The sequence below is a fragment of the Antechinus flavipes genome, chromosome 4, assembly GCF_016432865.1.
Source record: "Antechinus flavipes isolate AdamAnt ecotype Samford, QLD, Australia chromosome 4, AdamAnt_v2, whole genome shotgun sequence".
In the NCBI taxonomy this organism is placed as follows: Eukaryota; Metazoa; Chordata; class Mammalia; order Dasyuromorphia; family Dasyuridae; genus Antechinus; species Antechinus flavipes.
In genome coordinates, this window is record NC_067401.1 from 333,902,682 (window position 1) to 333,926,105 (window position 23,424).

The following is a 23,424-nucleotide window of genomic DNA, read 5'->3' on the forward strand; positions in this document are numbered from 1 at the left end:
ATTGTGGAATGGAAAAACCAACAAGATGTCAATGTGAGACATTCTTCCAGCCCAGACAGTATAGGAGGTCACAAAAAGAGATCTATGACAGGAGGGAGAAGGTTGGCCCAGAGCCCATGTGGATGAAACACCAGTGATGGGACAATATAGTGACAACTGAAGCACCAACAGCAGCTTATCTCTGAGGAGAGAGGTGATAATGGGACCTTTCAACTGAGTCAGAAAGGATTACCGAAAACCCTTCTGCTAACACTGAATGTAGGATCAGAAACCATCTGGCAACTCCATTGCCATATTGACTTCTGGGTCAAAGTTCAAGGTTATAAAGTAGCACTTTCATTCAAGAAGGAGTAGAAACCCTCAGGAGCAATGTGGTCTCTGGTCCTACAAGTCAGAGATGCTGTGGGATAGTATTGTTTCTAGGGCAAAGTCCTCCTGGATAAAGACCAGAGGACAGAATAGGAAAGCATACTTTCCATATCATAGAAGCACTGCAAATTTCCAATCCCCTAGAACTAACTCTAAAAAAAGGGGAGGGGGCAAAAACCATGGAGCTTGAGACAGCATCCCTATACCCCATATACCAGGAATAAAGTTCAACATAGGTGGGAAAATGAGCAACTAACAACAACAAAAATCCTTGATCATAAAAAGCTACAGTTGTAACATGAAAGATCAAAACCAAATTCAGAGGAAGACAATAAAGTCAAAATAAAAAGCAAAGCTTCAAAAAAAAAAAGATGCAAGTTGGTCACAAGTTCAACAAAAATTCCTAAAAGATAGGGGAAAGGGGATAAAATAAAGGTAGGGTTCTAAAAAAAGAAGGGAAGATAAAAGAAAATAGTGGTCAAAAACAAAACAGACTTTAGAGAAGGCAACGGGATAAAAGGACAAAGAGAAAAAGATAAACAGAAGAAAAGAGGATGAAGGGAAATACACAATAATCATAACTGTGAATGTGAATGGGATGAACTCACTCATAAAATGGAATTGGATAGCAGGATATGTTAGAAACCAGAATCCAATAATAATTTGTTTCCAAGAAACCATATAGATTCTTACAATAAGGGATTGGCAAATAATCTATTATGCTTTAACTGAAATAAAAATGCAGCAATCATGCTCTCAGACAAAGCAAAAGCAACAATGACCTAATTAAGAGGAATAAGCAGGAAACTACATCTTGCTAAAATATACCATAGATAATGTAGTAATATCCATATTAAACATGTACTTACCAAACAGCATAACATACAGATTCTTAAAGGAAAAATTAAATAAGAGAAAATAAAAGATAAAATTATAGTAGTGGGGTCCTCAACTATCCCTTCCCAAAGTTAGATAACTCCAGGGCAGTCCACTGTGCATCTAGTTGTCCCATTAGATTGGCTAACAAGACACACACAAAAATAACAAATGCTAAAGGGGATGTGGAAAAAAATGGAATACAAAATCATTGTTAGTGGAGTTGTGAACTAGTCCAACCATTTGGAAGAACAATTTGGAGCTATGCCCAAGAAGTTATAAAACTGTGTATACCTTTTTTCCCCCTGAGGCAATTGGGATTAAATGACTTGCCCAGGATCACACAGCTAGAAAGTGTTAAGTGGCTGAGACCAGATTTGAACCTTAGGTCATCCTGACTTCAGGGCTGGTGCTCTATCCACTGTGCCACCTAGCTGTCCCTGTGCATATCATTTGACTCAACAATAGCATGACTCAACAATAAATGTATATTCCCAAAAACATTTTAAAAAGGGAAAAGCACCTATTTCTCTAAAAATATTTATAGCAGCTTTTTTTGCGGTGGCAAATGATTGGCAAAATGCCCGTCTTTTGGGAACTAGCTGAACAAATTGTACATCATTATGATGTAATACCAAGTATTGTAAAAAATGATGAACAGGATAGTTTCAGAAAAACTTGAGAAGATTTATATGAGTTCTTGCAAAGTGAAGTAAGCAAAAGCTGTAGAACATTTTACATGGTAACAGCAATAGAAAGATTATCAGTGGTAAAATACTTAACTACTCTGATCAAGATGATGATCCAAGACAATTCCAAAAACCCTATTATGAAAGGTGCTATCCACCACCAGGAAGAGAATTAATGACCTTTGAAAGCAAGGTGAAACATACTTTTTTTACCTTCTTTATTTTTATTGTTTTATTTTGTATGTTTTCTTTCCTGACATGGCTAAAATAGAAACATGTTGCATAACTTCACATGTATAATTAATATCAAAGTGGGGATTTTTAAAAAGGGAATTGAAGGGCAGGAGGAAGGAAAAGGTTTGGAACTCAGAATTTTAAAAATGATTGATAAAATATTTTATATGTTATTAGGAAATAAATAAAGAAATAAAGAACAAATATGTAAAAAATAAAAACTAAAGTTTTTAGAACATAATAGAGAAAACTAAAAATATTCCTTGGAAAATATTTGGCAAAATGAATAAAAATAAAACAAAACTTATTATTAACATATTTTCTAAGTCAATCTGTTGCCAGCAGGGATGCTTATGTAAGGTTTAATGGGCTCCATTTCTATTTAAGTTTGATGTCACTAGTTTAGAAGATAGATTATGGGAGAGAATAATATAGTTATCCTAGAAAATTAAGCTGGAGTCATGTTGTAAAAGACTTTACTTTTTAAATTCATTAATTTGTTTTTTACTTAATAGTTTTTTACTTTTCCAATTATATGTAAAGATAGTTTTCAACATTGATTTTCATAGGATTTGGAGTTCCAAAAATTTTTTCTCCCTTCTTCCTTCTCTTCTCCTTTCCCCAAAACAGCAAGCAATCTGATATAGGTTATTCATATATGTTCATTTTAGACCCATGTGAAAGGCTTTAAATGCCAAACAGAGGCATTTCTATTTTTTACTAGAAGCAAGATAAAGACACTAAAGCTTCTTGACCATGAGAGATACAAGTTCAAATTATGCTTTAGAGAAAAATCATATTGGTACCCACCTGTATGAAAAGTAGATTGGAACAGAAATTAATTAGGAAGCTTTTGGACTTGTCTAGGCAAGGAGTGATAAAAATCATGAACTAAAATGACTGTGGCAAGAGAAGAGAGGTGAGAGATTTTATAAAGTTAGAATCACCAGGACTATAGCTCAGGTGTATATCTAAGGTCATTAGTTTGAGTGACTGGTGGAATAGTGGTGCTCTTGATGAAATAAAGATTAGAAGATTTTTGTTTCATTGAATGAAGTCAAATATCAGGTTTTTTCAAATAAAAAGACTATTCTAATTCACATGAGATAAAGGCATAGCCTTAGAGTCAGGAAAATCTGATTTAAAGTACCAAAGCTAATATATGCTACATGTATGATCATGAACCAGCTACCTGACTATTCGATGTCACAGTCAACTCCCTGATTACCGATACAGTGGAGTTACTGCTTTATCTCAGTGGAAGATCTTTCCAAAGTGAGAGTTCCAGCACACTAATGAGATACTCAGTATGACAGCTAAAATGCAATATTTAGATCTACAAAGGACCTAATCCAAATCCCTTTTTTTTTTTGCATGAGGAAATAAGAACTAGAGAGATGAAATAATTTGGCTAAGATCACAGATGTGTCAGAAATGAAATCATCTGATTATTCATTCAGTCCTTTTTTTAACGCTCACATATATCAACCAGAGATCAATTGATAACAGAAATTAGAATGGTACTATTGATATGTCATTTATCCTTGAGCCTCACTACCTCTTATATGAATAGGTTATGTGAGTTGGTCAGGTCACTTAACCTTTGTAACCTTAGAGGACTATATAATGCAGAGAAAGTGCTTACTGAATTTGTAGAGAAATTTCCTTTACATGGAATTTACATATATCTGTGGAATCACAGGTATATTCCCTATATCGTCATTTTATTTTTGTACAATTTAGAGATATAAGAACATTTAGAGATCATCTACTAAGTAGAAAGAGGTTGGACTAGTTATCAGAATCCTCTCCCATATAGCCATGAATATCACCATTTTTCTGGGCTTCATTTTTAAAAAAATATGTAATATAATGAATGAGACATGGTGGCCTCTATAAGTGCTCCATTTCTAAATCCTCTGATACAGGAATAGCAATACTTTTGGCAATGTTGTAGGAATCTAAGTTGCTAAAGACCTGGGAGTTGTTTTTCCTAACATAAGAAGAGAGTAAGTTAATGCAATATCAGGACTAGAAAAAAGAATTCTCTCCTCTCCACTGGGTTTTGAAGGATTGCTTGATGGAGAAGAAAGGAATAAAAAGAGAGAAGGGAGAGGATCAGGGCTTTTCCCAAACACTTGGAACTATAGTGTGACCTTACTGGCCAGTGACACAGCTGGTGGCTGTGACATCTTCCTTCCTCAACTCCCTTCCTTAAACCCAAATTTTGTAGGGATATTCTATCAAATGAAAACTAAAGGAACAAGTGGTAAAGTATAAGATTGTATTTATAGGTGCTCACTCAGGTGGCTGGAAAGCTGAGGAAAAACCAGAATCAGGACTTGGTGACCCTTAACCCCAATGCCTGCACTTCTATACTTCTATAAGTCTTATGTAACTGGTTCTCAAGAACTAAAATACTCTTAAGACTAAAAGAAGGATAAAGACCAATTTCGTGGTTTCAATTTGAAACCTAGACATTTTGCAAATTGCTGCTTAGGGATGAATGTGGATTAATGGAGAAAATGTTATTAACAAAGTTACATTCGTTATAAGGGACAGTGCAAAAGCTTTGAAGAATATAATCATTTCTTCTCCTCAAACAGGAAATACATATTGCTAGATTTTTTTGGGGACGAATAAAAGAAAAATGGATAGAGAAAGAAAGATCTTGCAAGCTTCATAGTAAGAGAAGTTAATTTTCCACCCTATCTCTGATTTCCAGCTTGCATTCCTAGAGATTTCAGGGAATTGCTCTTTGAGTGAGATCAGGACCACTTTTGATTTGAGCTATCTTTCTCAAGTAGGACAGTTATTTGATGTATTTTTTTAAAAGTATATTCTAATCCTCATAACTTGTCCAGATTTTTTTTTTACTATTTGATTGGATAAATGAGTTTGCTAACTAATTATTTCTGCTGGTCTTAGGCATAATTAGCATTTGATATATAGATGTCAAAGAAGTAAGTGTAAGGTAAGAATTGAAGACCAGAGAAGCAGCTTTTTGTTTTGACCCATAGTCAAAAATTATACCTATCTGCACTTCTAAACATTGCTGTTTAGAGAACAGCAATGTTTAGAAGTGCAGATAGGTATAATTCTAATCCTATTCGTGTCTCATAATTTTTCTTATAGAAGATTCCAAAAATATCTATCAATGTCTTCCATGAGCTACATTAAATAAAACCTTAAATTATATTTATATATGTATATCTTAAAAATTTATTCTAATGAAATTACAAGAAGATTGAATAGTACTTCTTGAGGTTTTTAAAATCAACCATTAATTTACTTTATTAAGTATGGATAAGATTGATTTGGGTAGCTATGGATTGTCTAGGCTGCCAAAACCATTGGCTCTGTAACTAGAAGCTTTCAAATAGATGCTAGATGACTTTATCAGAGCCTTCGTACATTTATGAGTGGAAAGGAAGTTTGAACTAGATAAAATCTTTTCTAACTGTAAGAACCTATGATTCAATAACACTGTGTCTACTGTATATAGAGCACTATGTTAGGCCCTAGGGCAAATAGTGAACTTAGATAATTTTCTTGCCTAAGGCAAAGATAATGTGCATTTTACATCATGATGAGCTTTTATTCAAGTCACAGAAGTACAGCCAGAAAAGAGAGCTTTTTTGATTGTTCTTGACAAAGAAGACTTAGAGGGTGCTGGATGAGGGAAAAGAGGGTTTTATAATGGGCACATCAAGACTTTGTGGGAGCAGAAGATGGTTGGAAGGGACCAGGCAGGAGGTGGGAGTGGGGCTTGCTGTAAAAAATGTTTTTGGGAAAGTATTATGAGGAGACAGTGAAATGAGATTTCTCATATTTGTGGAAAAAACGCTAGCAAAATGTAGCTGTCTGTTAAAGATTCATCCTGTTTTTATACAACATATAGCTTTATTTCTAGTCCTCAGATGGAAAATGGAAAGCACATTCCAGGAACAGATTGTGCGGCAGAAGCGACCATTAGGTGTGCAATGTGCTGCCATCTTGTGACAGCCTTGAACACTGATACTAAGGGCAGCTCAACAACTCAGCTCCCAAAAAGTAATCTGGTCTCTTGAGTTGGATGAGTTATTAGCATATTCCTCTAGCAATTGGGTCAAATATTCTATTAAAAACGCACAAAAAGTTTATAAAGTCAAATACTATGTATATAGTAAATATATATATGCATATATATATTTACATATATATTATGCTATGTATATATATATATTTACATATATATTATGCTATGTATATAGTATATATATATTTACATATATACTACACACATACATACATATATTTATTATTTTTCAGTTATTGTTGTCATGTCTGACCCTACATGAACCCATACGGGATTTTCTTGGCAAAGATACTGGATTGGTTTGCCATTTCCTTTGCCAGATCATTTTGTAGACAAGGAAACTGAGGTAAACAGTGTTAAGCAGCTTGCCCAGGGTCACAGAGATAATAAGTTTCCTGAGGGAAAATTTGAATTCAAATCTTCCTGACTCCAGAATTCTATCTACTGTGTCACCTAGCTGTCTCTAAGAACACAAACTAAAAAATGGGATTGGGAGATGGGAGCAATATGAGGAGTTTAGCAGGCAAAAGATCTTAGCTTGATGTTTAAGTGAAAAGAGAAAAAGTATTAGAAGCTATTTCCATCAATTCAGTTCGTAGCCAGAGACCACTAGCTGTACTTATTTTTATTACTCAAAAATCAGCTTTAGGTCTTCTAACATTATTTACCTGATAAAGCATAAACTCTTTAATTTAAGGTCTAATACAGTTTATCCGCCTCTAAATTATTTCTCCCTCATTATCTAATATTATTTTCCATTATGTACTCTATATTGCATCTGAACTGTACTACTCAAGCTCATATTCCTAAATCTCATATTCCTGAACTCTATACTTTTAGCTCACTGGACTCCTATCTGTGACTCAAGCTTATTTTTCCTTTTGAAATTTTTGCTACCATAAAAATGCCTTTGTACATATGGGTCCTTTTTTTCTTTCACTGATCTCTTTGTGTATAAAGTCCAAATCATAGTATTGTGGGGTTGAAAGCGATGTACAATTTAGAAATATAGCTACAAATTGTTTTCGAGAAAGATTAGCCCAGCTCATAATGATGAAGACTATTTTCATGGTTTCTACTGATTTTAAGATGGTTGTCAGAAAACTGAGTAGGAATTTCTTTAAAGGTTCTTGAAATCAGACATAATTAATTTACATAATTTCAAGTCTTGGTAAATCATATTATCATCATAATCTTTATCACTGGAGACATTCAGCAGCTATATGACTAGATAAGGGAGGATGTAGATTCCTGCAGCTAGACTACATTAATTACTTTGTAACTATTAAAATAGATGATTTTGTATCTACATACATTTATTATACATATACTGGAGATGTAACATTCTGCTAGATCCTAGTTTTAAAGTTTAGGTTAAGACAATCCTTGGCCTCATAGAGCTAACAGTCTAGCAAAGCAATATAATTACTATATAATTATAATAAGTAATGTTGACATTAATATTTTGGTGTATGAGAGATCTTTCTGTCTGGGGTATGTCTAGCAACAAAATCTCTGGGTCTAATGATACAGATTGTAGCAACTTTTTAGCATAATTCCAAATTACTTCCCAGAATAGTTGGACTAATTATATGTTTGACTCCAAGAAGCATCTCTGGTAATGGCATTTCCTATCTGTGTCATTACCAATTTTCTGGGTGTGAGATAAAACATGAGTTTTGCTTTTTCATTTCTTTAACTATTTCTAGCAAACTTTTATACAGTTAATAGTTTGCAATTCTTCTTCAGGGAACTGTTTGTTCATTTCCATTGAGGAATGACTCTCAGGATACCTATTTGTAATCTCATACTTCCTTTTCTTATCCACTCCCCAACTTGGGAAAAAATGTCTGAACCCTGAGCTGCAAAAGGAAATGTAAATAAGAATCTCGTTTTATGCATTAAAAATAATGACTTTTTTTCCTTTGGTAAATAGAAGCAAAATTAATTCCATAAAGTATTAAAGCCTGATGTGGGGGAGGCAGAGGAGTAGGAAAGGACTTGAAGCTTAAAAATGACCTGGAAAATATTTGTATTATCTAATGAGTTGCTTTGACTTTTAAATGTTTACTCTGAAGTGGCACTTCTTGAAGGCTTAAATAAATGAGAACATGTTCCCTTTTTATAATGAAAGTCAGGGACTTAGTAAGTGGAATAAAGAGACTAACTTTTAATTGGCATCCTGCTACAATGAAAAAGAATGGATTTGGAGGCACAGGATGGAAACAGGCTTAAAAATGGTATTTTTTAAACTGGATGATCTTAAACAAGTACCTTAATTATGTTGTACTGGAGTTTCTTCAACTTAGAAATGTGAAGATAAAGCTCACTGAACACTAACAATTCTCTCCAGCTTCAAATATAAATTTATGATTAATTATCCCGGACCACAGATATAATAGCACATTTTGTGTCTTAGACAAATAGCACATAAATAGGGAAATATCCTGAAATGTAACTTCAAATAGTGCTGGGGTGACAAATGTGGATATCAGGAAAGATGAGCTAACACAGGATACAAAAACCGAGTGATAGCTTCCTTTTTAAGATAATTATTCTTGCCAAATAGGTGCTAAGCTTCTATGCTCCTCTCACTTTCAAAATTTAAATGACTACTATAAAACCTCAATCACCCCACCCTAGTTAAAATTTTACACTATCCCTAGAAATCTTTCAAATGACAATCAGAATTGTGTCATGAATATTTCCTCTGATTTAAGAAAGGCATTGTAATGCAGACAAGATTAGAAGAGATACAATAAACTGGGAAGACATTTTTACAGTCAAAGATTCTGATAAATGTCTCATTTCCAAAATATATAGAGAATTGACTCTAATTTATAAGAAATCAAGCCATTCTCTAATTCATAAATGATCAAAGGATATGAACAAACAATTTTCAGATAAAGAAATTGAAACTATTTCTAGCCATATGAAAAGATGCTCCAAGTCTGTATTAATCAGAGAAATTCAAATTAATACAACTCTGTCTACACACTACACACCTGTCAGATTAGCTAAGAAGACAGGAAGAGATAGTGACAAATGTTGGAGGGCATGCAGGGAAAACTGTGACACTGACACATTATTGTGGAGTTGTGAATGGATCCAGCCATTCTGGAGAGCAATTTGGAATTATGCTCAAAAAATTATCAAACTGTGCATACCCTTTGATCCCAAAGAGATCTTAAAGAAGGAAAAGGGACCTGTATGTGCAAAAATGTTTGTGGCAGCCCTTTTTGTAGTGGCTAGAAAGTGGAAATTGAATGGATGCCCATCAATTGGAAAATGGCTGAATAAATTGTGGTATATGAAGATTATGGAATATTATTGTTCTGTAAGAAATGACCAAAAGGATGATTTCAGAAAGGTCTGGAGAGACATACATGAACTGATGCTGAGTGAAATGAGCAGGACCAGGATATCATTACATACTTCAAGAACATATACTATATGATGATCAATTCTGATAGATGTGGTTCTCTTCAACAATGCGAAGAATCAAATCAGTTCCATTTGTTCAATAATGAAGAGAACCAGCTACACCCAGTGATAGAACTCTGGGAAATGTGTGAACCACAACATAGTATTTCCAATCCCTCTGTTTTTGTCCGCTTGCATTTTTGGTTTTCTTCTCATGTTAATTTTACCTTATTTCTAAGTTTAATTTTTCTTGTGTAGCAAAACATATGGATATGTATAAATATATTGGATTTAACATATACTTTAACATATTTAATATGTATTGTATTGGTCTATCTGCCATCTGGGGGAGAGGGTGAGGTGAAGGAGGGGAAAAGTTGGAACAGAAGGTTTTGCAAGGATCAATGCTGAAAAATTACCCATGCATATATCTTGTAAATAAAAAGCTATAATAATAATAATAATAATAACAATAATAAAGGTTTTACAATAAGGAGGAGATTCAGATGTTCTAAGTGAATTAATGTCAAAAGTTATATATACACAATTAAATTAGTCTATCAAAACAAAAAAGTTTATCATTTAAAAAAAATTTTTAAAAAAGGCATTATAGTATAATGGAAGGAATGTTGGATTGGAAAACAAAACCTAAGTTTTCATCTTTCTTCTTAATTTTGCTTCTATTTAGCAAATTTAGTTTCTATTTAGGAAAGAAATTCATTATTTTAATGCACAAAACAAGATTACTGTGATCATTATTTACATTTCCTTTTTCAAGGTTGGAGAGTGGGTGAGAAAAGGAAACATAAGATTACAAGTAAATATCCCAAGAGTCATTCCTCAATGGAAATGAACAGACAGTTCCCTGAAGAAGAATTGCAAACTATAAATTTTCTTCTTAATTTAAGTGACCATGGGCAAATTTCATATTCATGAGTTTCTTCATTTGTATTACAATGTCTTCAAATTATATGAAGCCAAGGCTCTAGTTACAATACTCCTAAGCCTACAAATAGTGGTTTTGACTGGCTGAGATCCTGTCCAGACCAGGGGTATTCATTCAATCAGACATCTGCTCTGCAGCCCAGATCACTAGAAAATAAAATGTGCTTTCCTACCTAGAAGGCTGGAAACAGGTGTTTTTAGAATGTACCAATGACCTAGTTCCCCAAATTGGAAAACATATTCATTTCACTGATTTCATATAAAATATAGCCCATTACTCATGGTCACATATATGGATGTGACCTAGTTCCCTACTCAGTGCAAAGAAGAGAGAGGCTAGAAAGTATGGGATAGATCTCTCAGAGATACCAAATTACTGTGAACTTAATAAGTCAATTCAAAACAAAGTTTGGTCTGGATCATGTGAACACTTAAAGAAAGCTACAGATTCTTCTATCACAGATGACACAAAAAGTTCCAAAATATGACTATTCAAAAAACTTGCCCAGGAAGTTTAATTAAAATTAAATCCAAAGGAGTCACTGAATTTTCAACCTAATAAAATAAAATATTGAAGTGGCCTTTATCTTGCAGTAAACAAATATGTTTCTCCCTTACTTTAGCCACCTTATTCTCAGGGACAGAGTAACTTGTTTTCTTCCGTTGTTGTATTTTGAATTGGCTTCAGAATGTAGAAAAGAAGCCCTTTTTGTAAAAGGCATTTGTTCCCTTTTTCTGAATTCCCAGGAGCAAAAATATTGGATAGCATTGGCAGAAGTGAGTCAATTTTCTGCCTCATCATACATGAGCTTTCAGTGTCTTCTTGACTGAAATTTCTTTCCCAATTTCAATAGTTTTCTTATTCCTGGAACTATTTCTGTGGTTATTGACAGAGATAATAACATACATTCATTCATCCATCTATCCATTCAACAAATACTTATTGGATATGTAATAGGTTAAAGGCAAATATGAAATATGTGTAATTCACAATTTTCTGTCCCAGAGGATAGACTGTTGAAACTGAATTATGAATAGTGTTGAATTCCAAACAGAGATTATATTTAATTAGGTATCAGTACAATCTATTAATCAAGGAAGTTATATAATCAGACTTATGGCTTAGTTATATCACTTTGAAAGGAAAGTAGAAGATGTATTAGAGAGAGAAAAGACTTGGGACAGGGAGACCAATTAGGAGGCTATTGGGTGAGATAAGAACCTGAATAAAAGTGATGATCATGTGAATGGTAGGAAGTGGATAGATAGATCATATGTTATGGAGTAACATGGCAGCAGCTAATTGAACATATGGAATAAGGAAGAGTGAGGAGTCAAGAATGACTCTGAGATTGTAAAATTGAGTGCCTGAAAAGGATGGTACTAAGTGGCTTTGACAACAATAAGGAAGTTGAGAAAAAATAGGATTTGGGGAAAAGATAATGAGTTTTATTTGATCATTATAAGACAATATGATATGGGCAATAGCCTATTGATGACACAGGACTCAGAGAGATTAAAATCAGATATGCAGATGTAGAAGTCATCTAGACAACTAGATAGCAAAGTAGATAGAGAACTGGGCCTGCAGTCAAGAAGACCTGAGTTCAAATCCAGTCTCAGACATTTACTAACACTCAATTAACCTCTGTCTGTTTGCATTTCCTTAACTGTAAAATAGGAATAATAATAGTATCTACCTCTCAGGATCAAATGAGATAATGTTTGCAAAGAACACATATTGGATGCTATATAAATGCTTATTTCCCTTCTTCCACTTCTTTATCTGTGTAGAAAAGATAATTAAATTCATGGGACCTGATAGAATCATTATGTGAGAGAGTTTAAAGAGAGAAGATCCAGAATAATCATTGAGGAACTGCTGAAATTTAAAGGGATGATATTGTAGGTCAGCCAAGAAGGCTGAGAGGGCAATTAGAAAGGTAAGAGGAGAACCAAGAGAGCAGTGACAAGATAGCCCAGAAAATAGAGTGTCCAGGAGTGAAGGGGTATTCAGCAGTGTCAAATGCTGCACAGAGGTCTCCCAGAGGACAAAAAAACTACATTTGTTTTTCCATTTTCTCTCACCTTGATCCTGCCCCAGCCCTTGTCTATTGGGAACCATTAAAGTAATGGCATGTGCTGGTCCTTCCTCCCTCCCAACTTTCCCTTTCTCTTCAATCATATAGCCTTCTATCTTTTTACTTTATGATTCAGTGACTTTTTCACTGGTCTCCCTGCCCCTATTTTCTTTCCTTTCCAATCTATCTCCCATACCACTGCCAAATATGTTATTCTTAAATAGAGATATGACCTTGTCACCTCAATACCAAAACAAAACAAAACAAAACAAAACAAACAAAAAACAAAAACGAAAACGAATCACAAGAAACCTTCAGTGGTACTTCCAGAAATTTGGCTTCCAATCTTATTTAGCTGACTTCTATATGCATTCTCAGATCTAGTAAAACTAATCTATGACTGTCCATCTCCTTCCTCTATATTTTTGAACAGATGGTGCCTCATGACTAAAAGTTGCTCCTTCTTCACTTCTGCCTCTGAGAATTCCTAGCTGCTTTCAAAGCACAGTTTATGGGTCACCTCTTACTCAGAACTTTTCCTGATCTCTTCAGTTCTTTTCTTTTAAAATTACCTTGTTTATTTGTATGTATTATGTATTTGCTTATCCATCAATTATGTCTCTCAGTAGTATGTAAGCTTCTGGAGGCCAGGGACTGCTTTGTTTCCAACTGCAACACATAGTATACCTCTCACATAGTAAGCACTCAATTAATATTTGCTTCATTTTTAAATATTTTATTGGCAATATTATTACTTTTTTCAGTTTAGGAGTTCCCAGTTTTATCTCTGCCAAGCACTATTTCCAACTCTGGTAATTACTATATTCACTTTCATTTTGTCTTTGTGCTGACTATTCATCACAAGGGAAACCAGGCAAGAAAGTATGCGAATAGCTCAATGAAAACTCATCCACATGGTATTGGGGGGAGGGGGAAGGGAATCAACAACACCATAGGTGTCTAAGTGAAGAGATGGAACAAAGATTTTGGCTACACAGACAAAAGGCAGGTAATTAAACTTTCATGTCTACCAATGGTATAAATGGATCAGTTCTTTTGTCTATCATCTTGCATTCATTGAGTTTAATTGCTGAGTGTTCCCTTTCATAACTAATGTTCTACCATGTATGGATTGTTTATTTACTTTTTATATTTCCTTTTCAGTGATGGCTGGGCAGACAGAGATGAAGTCATTGAAGGTTATGAAGTTGAAGCTAATGGAGGTATCACCATAAAGCTCCAATCACCTGAGGTCAGGTCTTTTGATGACTACTTCCTAAAATTAAGGCTGGACACCAATACTCGAAATCCATGGTTCCCTGAGTTCTGGCAGCATCGATTCCAGTGCAGACTTCCAGGACATCTTCTGGAAAACCCCAACTTTAAAAGGATCTGCACAGGTATGCCATTCTCAGAAAGAAATTTAAATCATGTTTTATTAATGGAAAGTATGACCATAGTAGACTAATATTATATTCTGCCTCTTTTGTTCCCACTCCTCAGAACAATCTTTATTGTAAGAGTGGAGGTAGAAGAGGTAGAGAGATAAACAGAGAGAAAGCCAATGTAAAAATGAACTAGATTACTAGCTTTGGTAGGATAGATGGGAAAAAATCAATTTGGAAACATGAATTTTTCAATATGCTGTCAATGCTGTGTCAATTCTAACTCCACAACTACCTCATGCACATAGTCTATAAACAGAAAGAACCTGAGAAGACATTTAGTTCAATCTCATGATTATGGGATCCCATAACATGAATATTATCTCTTGTGATCCTCACAATAACCCTTATGAGTAAATGCAAAATTATCCCTATTTTATAAATGAGGAAACAGAAGCTGAGAGATTAAGTGATTTGCCCAGAGTCATATTGCTTGTAAGTGTCTAAGGAAGTATTTGAATTCAGGTCTTCCTATTTCTAGCACTCTTACTCATTATGTCAAATGATTTGCCTAGTTTTACATTGGTAAAAAGTGGAAGCAACAGAACCTGGTCAGGTTCTTAGACATCTCAACCAGCATTCTTTCCTGTTAGAATTCTTACAAGGTGCTAAGTCACTGGAATTGATAGAGACAATGCTTACGTACATAGTTCACACCTTTAGAGTTCGTATCTTTAAGAGAGTTCACACATTAGAGTTCACACCTTTAGAGAGCATATATAAGCTAGGAATGACTTTGGGAGATTCACAAGTCAGAAGCCCACAAGCCCACTCTTTCAGAGGCAGAGTCAATTCATTCCATATTCCATCTTTGGGCTGGCTGGAGGCTTTAGATTAGGAGGGAGCTAGAGGCTGAAACTGCAAGAGACAAAGGACTAGCGTCAAGAGCTCTCAGAACTAAGAAGAGAGATAGGGCTCTAAGAAAGCTAACCAGGCTATTTTGAAGGAAACAGTAAAGGATTGGGACTCTAACTCCTGGATGATTTTGAGGTGATTATTAAATTGAACTGAAACTAAGGCTGCTTTCAGACTGTCCCCAAAAAACCTGCTCCCAGAGAACATTATAATTTAAAGAAGAATATTACACATTTCCTTTGTTTTTTTTTTTTCTCCATTCACATAACTATCACCTAGTTTATACCCTTCTCATTTCTTTCTGGGATTATCACAACAATCTCATGTCTAGATTCTTAGTTTCCAATTCATCTTCTGAAACAAAGTTGGCAAAATAATCTTCCTAAAATACATGTCTGACAATGTAATTCAAGGTAAATCAGAGTCTCTTTATCTCTAGGATTAATATACCTATTCCTTGGCCATTCACAGTGATTCCACTCTTCCCATAGTTTTCATTACCATGAAGATGGCCAGCTTGCTATTCTCCTATCTTGGCATTCCATCTCCTGGTTCTATGCTTTTGTGCGAGCTATAAATGAACTTTGCCTTCACCTAGTAGACTTAGTTTCTTTTAATGCTCATTTCCTATGAGATGACTTTCCTCACCCCTACAGTTGATTATATTCTTTCCCACTTCAGATGATCATATAATTAGCTGGGTACATATTGAATAGTCCCACATACATAACTCTTTGATATCATGCAAAGATTTTATTTGTTTGTTTGTTTGTTTGTTTTTAGGTGAGCATGAGCTTTGTGTTCCCTGTGTTTAACAGAGTCTTTTACATAGATGTTTAGGAACTTAGTAAGTACTTCTCATATTGAACTGACTTATAAGTGCAGTGGTCATTACTTAGGTCTTCTGCACTCACTCCCAGTCTCTAACATCCCACAGCTCCAAAGAAGGAGGACAGGGAATTCTATGAGCAATTAGGAGAACAATTTTGATCAAGTTTAATATGAGTTAAGAGAGAAATTTTTAGGGTAGAGCCCAGTAGTGACAGTGTCAGACTTTTCGCTTTATTAAAATCACATGTTTGATCATTATGACATAAGCATTTTGATATTCCCTACATTTTTCTACATTATTTAGACATAAAATCTTTCCTTCATTATATTATTTTTGATGTTTAGTCATTTACAGTGAAGAATGACTCTTCATAACCCCATTGGGATTTTCTTGGCAAAGATATTAAAATGGTTCAACATTTCCCTCTCATTTTACAGATGAAGAACTAAGGCAAACAGAGTTAAATGACATGTCCAATTTCACACAGGTTTTAAATGTTAAAGGCTGGATTTGAACTTAAGTCTTTCTAACTCAGCAGTGTCATAAATATCTTTGCATTTTGAAGGAGTCTAGCCTTTGTCATATTAACATTGGAAACTGAGATGACAACCTTTTTTTAAAAGTCTGATTGAGCACTAATGTTTTACAATCACATATTTACTCATTGACTTGTTAGATTTTTATCAACATATGTAGTGGATACAAACAAGTATAATCAATGATTTTCAGTCTCAGCTCATGATCTACTCAGGGAAACAAAAAAATAACAGTATAAATCAAATAACAATAGAAGACAGACATAAACCACCTCCTTTTGGCAAGGTACTATGCTAGTTTCTAGGGCCTGAGAGACAAAAATGAAATAATTTGTGACCTGAAAGTGTTTCTATTTCATGAGGGCATACAATATGTATGCAGGTTTTTTTAATGCAAAACAATGTGAGGAAGAATGAAGCACTATGCACTATAGAGATAAGGGAGACTTCATGGATGAGCAGTCATCTGAGCTAAAGCTTGAAAGAAGGCAAGGATTCTGGGAGGAAAAGAAGATGAAAAAGGGATCTCTAGGGGAAAAGGGGATGGAGATGCAAGGGCATCTCGGCAGATGGAATGTAGACCCTGTGAAAGAGCAAGTAGTTAAATCAGGCTGGAATATAGAGTATATAATAGGGAATTATATGAAATAAAGGTAGAAAGGTAAGTGAGAAGAGATTGTCTCAGGCTTCAAATTCCAGCCTAAGGGGTATGCATTTTATTTTTCAAAAAGAGTGAGCCAAAAAGAGTGAGCCATTCGAGATTTCTGAACATGGAGTCTTATACTAATAAACAAACACATAAATCAAAAAAACCTGGTGCTTTACAAAGCCTAATTTGACATCTTTGTACAATATAGATAGAAGAAAAAAACTGGAATCAGGGAGCCAAATGGGAAACTATTACAATAGATAAAGGAAGACCTGAAATAGAGGGATGATCATATGACTGTATATGGTAGGGGGGATGAATAGGAAAATATAATTGCTAGGACTTGACTACTGCTTAGCCAAGTATAAAGGAGATGAGAAAATCTAGGATAATTTCAGGATTATCAACAAATGTGACCTTGGGGACAATGGTGCCAACAATAGAAATTGAGAAATTTGGAAGAAGTATGAATTTGTGGTAGAAGATAGAGTTTAATTTTGTACATTCTGAGTGTTAGCTATTTCTCCATGTAGAGATGTCTAATAGGTAGATGAAAATGTGGGTCTATAGTTTAGGATAGAGAATAGGAATGGATATATAAATTTGAGAGTCATCCTCACTTAAATGATGACCAAACTCAAGAGAATAGAAAAGATTATCAAGAAAGAACATTTATAGGAAAAAGCAAAGAACCCAAAACAGAACTTTGGGAGAAATTTGGGGAACAAAAAAAATTCATGATGAGCCATCAAAGTAAACTGAGAAAGAATCATCAGATCACTTAAGGGACAATTTGGAAGAAATATATACAGAAACTAGGGAAACAAAGAGTATTCAGGAAGAGGGAGGGATCTATTGATCCCTTTGCGTTCAAAGTAGAGAAAGCAAAGATACACAATGATTGGGAAAAAAGCCATTAGAGTAGCAGTTAAGTTGATTGAAATAGAAAGAGTAAACTTGGAAAGAGTAATCTGATGATAGGATCTATTGATGGGATCAAGAGAGTGAATTTCCAACAGTTCAGAAGTGAGTATATTATGAGGAAGGGAAGGCAAGGCAGCAAGTTCATACTTTATATTTTTTATATAAATCCCTCCTTCAAGGAGCCTTGTAATGAACAGAAGGAGAAATAATGAACAACAGCTCAGAGGAATGGTAAGGCTAAATGAAGGATTTTTTTTTTTTTTTTTAAAGAATAAAGTACACTGGAACAGGTTGTAGGCAGCTAATAAACAGGGAAAGATTAATGATACTACAAGAGGTGTAAATGTGACTAATGACCTAACATGCTTTACTTTTCCTTCTGTTCACAAAGTTTGACAAATCTTTTGTTTCTTTTTTCTTTCTTTCTCTTTCTCTTCTTTCCTCCCTTCTTTCTCTTCTTTCCTTCCTTCCTTTTTTGTTTCTTCTTCTCTTTTTCTCTCTCATTTTTGGAGTTTTAATGCAATACTATAAGAATTATACTGCACAACTAAAAGGAATGAGAGGCATTTTCACTAGTATGGGCTTATCTTCTATTACATTTTCTAGATTTCCTTCATTTGGGCTTTTAATCACTCAATTATTATAAGCTATACATCTGTTGTGTGTTCAGCACTATGAAGCCTCATGAGGGAAAGGGGTAGGGACACAGAAGAAACAGAAAAGATATTTCATGTTTTTAAGGACTTTGTAACCTAAGAACTTTTTGTATTTGCAAGATACAGTCCTTTGGATAAATGCTCCATGTGAATATTCCATGAGTCCCAGAGATGTTGGGGACTTGCTCAAGATCACAAAGTTAATTTAGTCTAAAAGACATGTCTTTGGACTACTCTTATACAATGTTTTTTCATGCTACTATCCTGCTATTATCCTTGGCATATGAGCATATTCTTTAATTATTTCGCTTATTTAAACTTTGTTTTCCCAACTAGATTATAACTGTCTTAAAGGCAGAGACTGCATCTTAGACTTACCTTGAAAAGTTCATAGACAATGGCACAATGCTGTGTAAAGTGTGTGTGTGTGTGTGTGTGTGTGTGTGTGTGTGTGTATTGTGAAAGAGAAAGAGAGACAGAGACAGAGAGAGACAGAGACAGAGAGAGACAGAGAAAGAGAGAGAATGTGAGAGAGAGAGAGAGAGAGAGAGAAAGAGAGAGAGAGAGAGAGAGAATTCTCTGTATTACTGTAGGTCAGCATATGTTCTGAGGCACTAATCATTTATTGATTAATGTGATAAATCAATGGGACATTGGGAAAACTCACTGGATTTAGAATCTGAAGACCTTAGTTCAATTTCTCAGTGACTAACAGTGTGAATATGGCCCAGTGATTTAAATTGTCTGTGCCTTGGTTTTCACATTTGTAAAATAGGAATCATCATAATTGCTCTACCTACTTAATGGAGCTGTTGCAGACATCAAATGAGATAAAAAGATTTGCTTACCATCTTGTTGCTTTATAAACTTCAGTTATTCCTATAATCATCATTAGCCAGTGTTTTGCTTCCCTACTTTTCTTAAATTTCTTCAGCATGTGCTTGTTTGTTACAATTCACTGAGTTATAATACAAAAACTAGAGTTTTTAATCATGTGTCCACTGAAAATCCTGTTTTTTAGAAGCAGCTACACCCAAAGAAAGAACACTGGAAAATGAATATAAACTGCTTGCATTCTTCTTGGGTTATTTATACCTTCTGAATCCAATTCTCCCTGTGCAACAAGAAAACTGTTTGGTTCTGCAAACATATATTGTATCTAGGATATACTGTAACCTATTTAACATGTAAAGGACTGCTTGCCATTTGGGGGAGGGGGTGGAGGGAGGGAGGGGAAAAATCGGAACAGAAGTGAGTGCAAGGGATAATGCTGTAAAAAATTACCCTGGCATGGGTTCTGTCAATAAAAAGTTATTTAAAAAAAAAGAAAAGAAAAGAAAAGAAAATCCTGGTTTTTTTTTTTTTTTCCTATGAAAGACTTTTGGAAGCAACTCCCAATACTTGTCTCTAAGGGAAAATGATAAGGCAGCAGAATGGTATAGTAAATAGAGTTCTGAGGCTTAATAGGCCCAGATTCTAGGCAAGATACCTGAACTCTGACTGCCTCAGTTTCCTTATCTATATAGCTGGGATCCTAATAACACCCAATTTCCAAGGCTATGGTAAAAGATAAAATGAGATAATCTTTGTGAAGTGCTTTGCAAAGCTTAAAGCTCTACACGAGTGCTAGTTATTATTAGTCGTAGTAGTTAAAACATCTGCCAACTTAGAAAAACAAGAATAAAATACATGAACAATTAGAAGCCTCATGATCAAGAATTGATAAATTATATTGTTTAAATACTGTGAATTTCTACTTGTCATGCTACTTCAAAGTAACAAGGTTAAATATGAATCTAGCTAAGAAGGGAATAATAATAATAACCAGTGCTTATATAGCGCCTTAAATTTTACACAGCACTTTATATGTGTTATCTCATTTAAAGCAGTCTCATGGGAATTATCATCATTTTCCTCATGATGAAAGAGAAGCTTAGAAAATTAAGTAATTTGCTTGTAGTCATATAACTATTATAGAGTTACAGAATCTTAGATTTGGAAGGGGCTTTGGCCGCCATCTAATCCAACCCATATCTAAAAGGTAATTCTACTGTAAGAGCACTGGCCCTGGAGTCAGGAGGACCTGAGTTCAAATATGACTTCAAACACTCCACTAGCTGTGTGACAAGCCACTTAACTCCAATTGCTCCCCTCCCCCAAAAAGGAATGTATACTATACCATATAAGAGAAGTGGTCACCCTCTCTGCCTGACAATTTCCATTGAGGAGAAAAATCATCAATTCCAAGCAGTTTTATTTCTGGACAGATCTAATTATGACAAAGTGTTTTATTGACATCAAGTTGTTTGTGTGCAACTTCTACCCACTGACACAGGTTTCTGCCTCTAAGACTAAATTTAACAAGCCTAGGCCATTCATGCTAATATATACTGTAAGGCAGAATTCTGGTCTTCCTGCCATCCCTTACTTCCAACTTCCACCCTCTGATACTGGTTCTTTCCTCTGGGACCAAGCAGATAAACCCCAATATAAAGCTACTAAAAATTTGAAGCAGACAGGATTCAAAACCAGGATTTTTTGCCTCTGAAGAACATAAGTTTCTGTTATACTTCAACTTGTAAGGATCATAGTTTGAGTTTCTTTCTTTACCAGTGCTTAGCACAGTACTTGGAACATAATAGGTGCTTGATAAATATTTATTTATTGACTGGTTGACAATAGGCTATTGGAAATAGAAGAAATTTGAATTTTTGTCATAATTCATGCTACAAGTCAGGATTAGCTAATGTTATATATGCACCTGTGCTGACATCTCATCTCACTAATTAGGTTTGAAGCAAGGCATCTAAGCCTTATATTTGCTATTTCCCTGTCTTGTAGCAAGCAGTACTCTACAATTCTCACTTTTACTATGTCATATATAGAGATATATATGTATATCTATCTTATCTATCTATCTATCTATCTATTTTTATAGATGTGTATGTAGATAGTAGAAGAGTAACAAGCAGTTTTTCATGCCTGGGGAAAACAATGCAAAATTCATTAGGGTACCCAAGATGAAACATATTCCAAAAATTAACATTTTACTTTTTAAAAAAATTTTCAATAATACTTTAATTTTTTCCAAATATATATAAAGATAGCTTTCAATATCCATTTTTGAAAGACTTTGTATTCCATATTTTTTTCCTTTTCTCCTTCCCCTCTCTCCCTTAGCAATCTGATAGAGGTCAAATACTGTAGTTCTCTTAAACATATTGTCATGTTGTACAAGAAAAATCAGATCAAAAGGGAGAAAAAACTCAAGAAAAAGCAAACAAATAAAACAAAACAACAACAAAAGGTGAAAATACTATGTTTCAATCTACTTTCAGTCTCCTTAGTTCACTCTCTGGATGTGGATGGCATTTTGTATTCCAAGTCTATTGGAATTGCCTTGCATCAACATATTGTTGGGAAGAACAAAGATCATCACAATTGATCATCATATAATCTTGTTGTTACTATGTGAAATGTTTTCTTGGATCTGTTCACTTCCCTGAGCATCAGTTAATGTCTTTTCAAGCTTTTCTGAAATCAGCCTGCTCATTCAAATGAGCATTTTAAGAATAGGGTATTATGAAGCCACAACTTGGAGAGCAGAATAAAGTTGTGATAAACCCAGATTATACTGGTTTAGGAAAGTCAATTGTTAAATTGGTTTAGGATGAAAATTTATATCTCAGAAATTGACAAATGCTACAAATCAAGGCATGATTTCCTGCTTTTTGATTGTATAGAGTGTATAACAGGAAGTACTTAAGAAAATGACAGAGAAAATGTTGATACTGCAAGTTAAATTAAAAATTATATATATTGTAGGTACTTTTTTTTTTTTCAGAGGTCTGCTTGTTAAATATTCACTAACAAATTCTTGGTTGCTAACATTAATAGGTAGGGACTCGAGAACAAGTGGGGCAGAGGAAGAGGAAAGAAGCAAAGACCACCAACAGATGGCTTCCTATTTGAAATTAATATTTATATGTTAATTAAGTTGTTGTTTTTAATCTGTTTCTGTTCGTACTTGAAATTTTGGTGCCTTAGGTCAAAGACTAGTATACATTAACCTGTTAAACAAATAGGGCAACTAAGTGACACAATCTGTTTGGCCTGGAGGCAGAAAGATTCATCTTCCTAAATTCAAATGCAGCTTCATGAACTTACTAGCTGTATGACTCTGAGAAAATCATTTAACCTACTCTGCCTCAGTTCTTCATCTGTCAAATGAGCTAAAGAAGAAAATGGCAAGTATCTTTGCCAAGAAAACCCCAAATGAGGTCACACAAAGTTGGACAAGACCGAAAAAGATTCAACAAAAAAAATAAGTAATCTTATTTTGAGAATATTCTATTCTCAACAATTGTTTTAGTTTTAAAAATAAATGTTGAAAATTGTTTTTGCATGTAATTGGGGGAAAATAAAATACTAAATAAATTTTTAAAAGAAAATGTTTTACTCATAAAAGGGGCTATTAAAAAAACTGTCTCAAAATTTATTATTTTAGATATCAGTATCATTTATGAGAAGAATATCACAAACTACTGCAGAGTTTTCTATATAAACATTTGTAAGAATAGGTATGAGGCACTTCTCAGATCGGCTAAGATGACAGGAAAAAGATAATGATAAATTTTGAAAGAGATATGGGAAAACTGGGACACTAATGAATCTGGAAAGCAATTTGGAGTTATGACCAAAGGGCTATCAAATTGAGCATACCCTTTGATCCAGCAATATCTCTCCTGAGCTTATATCCCAAAGAAATCATTAAAAAGGGAAAAGAACCCACATGTGCAAAAATGTTTGTAGCAGCCCTTTTTGTAATGGCA

The 23,424-nt window shown here is 34.4% G+C and overlaps 1 protein-coding gene across 3 annotated transcripts in view; it reads left to right on the top strand.

Annotated features, from left to right (window-relative positions):
- Positions 1-23,424, top strand: part of GRM1 (glutamate metabotropic receptor 1) — a 443,057-nt gene that overhangs the window by 301,540 nt on the left and 118,093 nt on the right. For all 3 annotated transcript variants that reach the window (XM_051997908.1, XM_051997909.1, XM_051997910.1), the window contains exon 4: positions 13,860-14,095. In XM_051997908.1, the coding sequence (XP_051853868.1) occupies positions 13,860-14,095 (236 nt within the window). The remainder of the gene's footprint in view (positions 1-13,859; positions 14,096-23,424) is intronic.